The sequence below is a fragment of the Mastomys coucha genome, unplaced genomic scaffold, assembly GCF_008632895.1.
Source record: "Mastomys coucha isolate ucsf_1 unplaced genomic scaffold, UCSF_Mcou_1 pScaffold13, whole genome shotgun sequence".
Taxonomy (NCBI): domain Eukaryota; kingdom Metazoa; phylum Chordata; class Mammalia; order Rodentia; family Muridae; genus Mastomys; species Mastomys coucha.
Genome location: NW_022196895.1, coordinates 79,948,256 through 79,953,832, shown reverse-complemented (window position 1 = coordinate 79,953,832; position 5,577 = coordinate 79,948,256). Strand labels below are relative to the sequence as shown.

The following is a 5,577-nucleotide window of genomic DNA, read 5'->3' as shown; positions in this document are numbered from 1 at the left end:
GTTGTAGTAGTTGGGGTGTGTGTGTGGAATATCTCGGCTTGGAGAGTGAGCAGAAATATTTTACCCTCCCGGGAGCAACAAACCGTTTATCACAACTCCTCCCCTCCCCCCACCACTCACCGCCATTTCTACAAACTCTTTGCATTATCTTACACTTGAGCAGAAAATCGTTAGGAATATTTGGAAACGAAAAATAATCTGTCACTCTCACAAAAAAGCCCAAAATAGCACACAAGCAGACTTGACCAGTGGTATCTGTCTCTCTTTCTTTTCGAGGGCTAAGCGGAGGCTGGGGTGGGGGGCATGGGACAGTAAGGTAATGGCTGATAAAGGACCATCAGTTACTGATTCAAGAGGAGTTCTGTGCACCCTCCACATGTTTCCCTACATTGTAAACTTTACTGTCCCGAATCCACGTCTAGCTTGTACCTACTGCCCTTCTTGTGAATGAAGGGATGTGTATTTTGCTAACAGGAATGAGGTTTGGATACAGCTCACTGAAAGAAAGTCAGAGGACTGAGCACAATTAAAAGCTCCAAACACCCTTCAAAACAAATGAATTTGGGCTTACTCCACTCATTCCAGGGGAGATTTTGTTATGCTAAAAACCGAGGAGCCTCTGAATAAAATTTTAATGCAATTAGCACTACTTTAATGCAATGGGCCCTGGATTCAAATGAACTATAACTTGCGGTTAATTATTAAACTCTGCTCCTTAAAATAAAATAAAGAGGGGAAGAACACTGACAGGGTTCATAAGAATAAAGGATCTTCCTACAGCTGAATAGCTTCATAACTCAACAGCAATGGGAGAGGCAGAGATTCCGCCTGCATTTTCTCCTGTTGTGGATTCAAGGTATTAGTTAGAGGCCAAGTTGTTCCTATAAAGCACTTGTGCCAAAGGGACTCCAGACAGACGCGGGAGCAGAATAGAGCCGTGGATTTTAAATCATTCCGAACAGCGAATTTCTCCGGCAATCTGATTTCAGGGATCCAAGAAGCATCCAATTCCAGACCAACCAGGATGACCAGGGCCATCCAGGGGTGCTGCTGCGAGACTTTTGGAGAAGGGGAAAGAGAGCCGGCTAGATCCAATAAGCCTTGGGAGAGAGGAGTTGGGGAGATCTCCAAGAGTTAAATAAACTCAAGGGCGAGAGGCCCCCAGACCCAGCAAAGCGAGCAGCCTCCACCGCCGGCGGGAGTCCCACCTAGATGTCATCCGCACTCTTCTCCCACTTCACACCTTCTCTCAGCCTGTCCCCTGGTGGCACCCCCTCCACATTTCACACCTGTTTCAACGAGGGATTTTATGTAAGCAGTTTGTGTGCGTTTATTAGTGTTTACAGTCAACACTATATAAATCACAACAATAAAAGAAAGTGAAAGCCCCGCGTGGAGCTTTTTCTTTCTTTCTTTCTTTTTTTTTTCTTTACATCTCCGATGAAGTTTGCTTGGAAAGCTTTCCGGTCTATTCTCATCTCCACTTCTAACAAATCACTGGTGTGCTCTGGATGTTCTGCGTGAACGCAGCTCAAGCCCTTTTTAGGTGGGCAGGGTTCAAATTTTTATTCTCCTCAGCCTCAGCATTTCATCACACGATGAAGCAATCCTCTGCTCCAAGCGCGGCCAAAGCGTGTTAAGGACATACACGCGCCATCCTTTAAGAAAGTCTCCACCCACGCACTCCACTCAATCCCACCCACTGCTCACTCAAACGTTAAGGTTCCAACAGGTTTCCAAAAGTTTCACACACAGAATTCTTCATTCCTACAGTCTTCTTTGGAAGGTTGGCAGGAACCTTTAAACTGGACTGATTGGACTAATCTTTGCACACAGCTACTTGAGTAGCTAAGTTTCGTCATTTAGCCCTTCCAGGGGACCTAGGGCACTTTCTGGTATAGAGTTTACCGCTTGGCTACAACCAGAACTAACTCCCCTCTTCCGTAATTTTATCCAACTTCCAACACTCCATGCTGGGACCTTCGAATAGAACCCAGCAAGTGAAATGGCACAGAGGAAACCCCCCTGACCGTCCAGCATGAGAGGAAGCTCCCAGCAGACCACGGTGTGGTATGGCCTGGACAGAGCACAGTGAAGTCCGCTTCACCCCTTAATAAAGATTAGCGATGTGGAAAATCATTAAGGTGGGAAGCCTGGGGTAGAACAGTCAGGTTTGGCAACAACTAGTGTGCTAACCGAATGTCTGCAACGCATTCAGGCAAATGCAGCCATGCCCCCGCCCAACCTTGGCTCGATTGCCGGTGCACGCCCCCGTTTTTCACTCAGGGGACAGAGCACAGTCAAATGGCACTGGCAACCCGCAGACGAGGTGCACACCAACACACCCAAGGACAAGCTCCACCAATACGAGATAGAGGGGACAGGAAAAAGCAAACCGAACATGGGCCCCCTTCCTCCAAAGCACGTTTACCTAAACGTCGCAGTGTGTGTCCAGGCTGTTTCTGCTCCACTAAAAATTATGGAACGCAGGAACCGTGGGTGCGCGCGGGTGGGCCGGGTGGGGAGCCTTCCTTTCTGGGTCCCGTCGTTTTTATTTAGGGAGCGGGAGGGGGAGGAGGGACGGCTGGGGGAGGGGAGAATCCCAAATTAAAATAACCCCCAGATAAGAGGACGTTTGGTGGCATCGGGTATTCACACCAGCAAGTCACATTACATTCTCCTTCGCCAGATGGCGGCGGGTTCAACTTCCTGGGATCTCGCAAAGTCAGGCTGCGCGCCCAAGCGCACGCCGCAGTGTGGGCAGGCGGGCGACCCGGGACAGCCGGGAGCCCAGCTGCGCGGGCCGGGGACCGGGACGGGGTCGCGCGCCGGGCTCACCGGTTCCGGACGAGGAGGTCTCCGTCCCCGGGGAGCGGCACTGGGCAGTCCCGGCGCAGGGTGACGGCCTCATGGAAGTTAGGGCTCAGCCGGGTCACCACCAGCTTCTGCATGGTTCGGGGGATGGCGGAGCCCTGGAAGTCCAGGAAGTGACGGGCGTACGACATGTCCACGATGGCTCGGGCCCCGGCGGCCGCCAGCCTCAGCATTGCCCACGATCGGCTCCGCCCGCTCCTGCGCCTACGCTGGGCCGGGTCGCGCCTAGTCCCGGCCGCTTGGCTCCGCTCGGCTCCGCGCGGGCGGGCCCGCCCCTCCTCCGGCCCGCGCCCTCCCCTAGGCTCCCGCCCTCCCCTCGCAGCTCGGCTCCCGCCCCCGCCCTCCGGCCTCGCGGCGCGCCGCAGCCCCCGCGGAACCCGGGCGCGCCACCCCAGGATCCCTGCCCGGCCGCCGCGGCCGCCGCGGCCGCCGCTCCTTTAATCTTTTTGTTTTGGTTTGAATCGGCTCGGCTCACGCTGGCCTAGGCTCTCCTCCGCCCTCCCCTTTCCTCCGGGCGCGGGAGAGGCCCCGGATATCCCCACCCTCCGCACGCTCAGCTAAGGGATTTGATTCCTCCACCGGGGGCGGGGGGCGCCACGCTAAAGGGCCAGCGCCCTGGCGATCGCCGCCGCCGTAGCCCAAGCTTTCCCGAGCGGCAAGGCGGCCGGCGGCCGGCGCAGGCGCCTCCCCTTCCCGTGCGGAGCGTTCACTTCCTTGCAAGGTGGTACGAATCAACCCCGAGCGCGGCCGGGGCGGCGGGGCACGGCCGGGGCCAGGGCCTGGGCCGGGCGGGGAGCCCGGGCTCTGGTGCACGCGCACGAGCGCCTTCCTGCGGGCCAAGGGAGCTCAGTGCACAGCGCGCCCTGGGCCTAGGCCTCCGGTGCTCCGAGCGCGCCGCTCGCGCCTGTGCTCCTCGGTCTGTCCCGTGCAAGTTGCACGAACTAAGCCATTTTATTTATCTTGGCCTAGATTTCGTGTTTTTCCATGGATGTTTTAAGTAGCTCCACAAGACTGTTACAGCTTTCCCACTGGGAGAGAACACACATAGAGAACTAGATGGCCGAATTCCCAGAGCGTAGAAGCATTTTAAAGTTCTAGGTGGGGCCCGCTGAGGGGCTCAGCGGAATTGGAGACTTTGTGATGATCTTTGAAGACTTCGTTTTCTCACGAATCTGGAAAGAGCTTTCTATGGTGCCAATTTTTAGCTAATTGTGTTTACTGACCAAATGAAACCAAATTATTCGCCCTTTTAAATAGGGTCAACATTAAATATTTCCGAACATTTTTTTGTGATGAGCTAAGTCCATCTTTATATTTTAGGTGTTCATTTTAGTTTAAAAATATCTCCCGTCTTCCACTTAACTTCTGAGTTGCAGAAATACAAAAGCCACACTGTCCCTCACCAATCAAATCTAACCCCCAGACTAAGGGTGCAAAAGTGAAACAGGTATTTTTTCCCCCTCAACTGTAGGACGTGTTTCACCCAAGAGTGGTTCAGATCCACGTGGGCGCGTGTGTATGCATGTACACGCGGGGGAGGGGAACTAACAGGTTTAAGAATCTGCAGGAACTGATGTCTGCCTAACTAGACTTAGGCATGGGTTCCGCCCGAGATCAGCCAGTGCATTACAACACAGCCCCCTGAATGTCTTCCTGCATCGTGCAATCTTTTATGTTATGCTGTATTAAGATTTCTTTTCTGTGTCATATTGTTTAGCTCCGAAAAAAAAAATAAAAGAAAACAAAGCAATTAAAAAGATTGACAGGTATGGTTTGTGTGAGACCTATTTGTAATTGTCAGGGTGACGTTGGCGAGAGGAGGAGGAGTAAAAAGTGAGGCAGGAAAGCAGCTCGATGTGTCTGTCTATCAGTTGAGACTGTCTGAAAGCTCTGCGATCCGAATGTGTGTTATATTTCACTGAAAAGAGGAGAGAGGGAGAGCGCATCTCCTCTCTCCCAGGAGTTTGGGGGGGACAGTACACGCTCATCTCGCCCACCCAGTGAATGTCCGTTCTTCACCCCCTCGGTGCACACTCTCCGGGTTGTTGCTGGCTTATTTTTTTTGGAGGGTGTGTGTGGGTTTTTTTTGTGTGTGTTTTTCGATTTTTTTTTCCTGTTGGAAGATCAAGACTGGCCAAAAATCCACGATCAAAATGTGTTTGCATTAGATTTCTCCTCGGAAGAAGCGGCGATCCTGGCGGCCAGGCCCCCCGGGGGCAGCGCGGGGCACGAAGTGGCGCTCCGGCGGGTGACACTGTTTGATCTGTGACTGTTTGGAAGGTGGAGCGGCGCTGACATCTCCCCCGGCGCATGTATGTACAGGGGCTTCACTCCTGTCTTGTTTGCTTTCTTCCTCCTAGACTAAGTGCGGGGAGGAAAGGACAGCCGGTCGGCCTCGCTGGCGCACAATGAGAGAGCTGCGACCCGCGCACTAGCAGCGCCCGCCGCGACCCCCACCGCCAGCAGAGAGGGGCCGAGAAAGTTGCGCGCGGAGACTCGCGGCTCGCCCAGGAAGGCGCGGGAGCGCCCGGCGGCGCCCGGACAGCGCCCGCCCAGCACAGCGCCAGCGGCATGGAGCGCGGGCCGCGGGCCGGCCTTCCGAGCGCCCGCCGCTGCGCCCGCGGCCCGCGCCGGGGATGACTCCGGGCTCGGCGCCCAGGCCCCGCGCGCTCCGCCCGCAGCCCGGCGGCCCGGGAGCGGCCC

The 5,577-nt window shown here is 54.8% G+C and overlaps 2 protein-coding genes across 3 annotated transcripts in view; one reads left to right on the top strand and one right to left on the bottom strand.

Annotated features, from left to right (window-relative positions):
- Positions 1–3,563, bottom strand: part of Zadh2 (zinc binding alcohol dehydrogenase domain containing 2) — a 9,576-nt gene extending 6,013 nt beyond the window's left edge. Inside the window, exon 1 of the mRNA XM_031366181.1 lies at positions 2,839–3,563. Coding sequence (XP_031222041.1) covers positions 2,839–3,047 — 209 coding nt within the window. The 5' untranslated portion in view covers positions 3,048–3,563. The remainder of the gene's footprint in view (positions 1–2,838) is intronic.
- A 1,139-nt stretch (positions 3,564–4,702) lies between these two features.
- Tshz1 (teashirt zinc finger homeobox 1) overlaps positions 4,703–5,577 on the top strand; it is a 73,920-nt gene continuing 73,045 nt past the window's right edge. The window contains exon 1 of one of the 2 annotated variants that reach the window (XM_031366180.1): positions 4,703–5,186. The gene's annotated coding sequence lies outside the window, so the exon portion shown is untranslated. The other variant, XM_031366179.1, reaches the window with a different exon arrangement.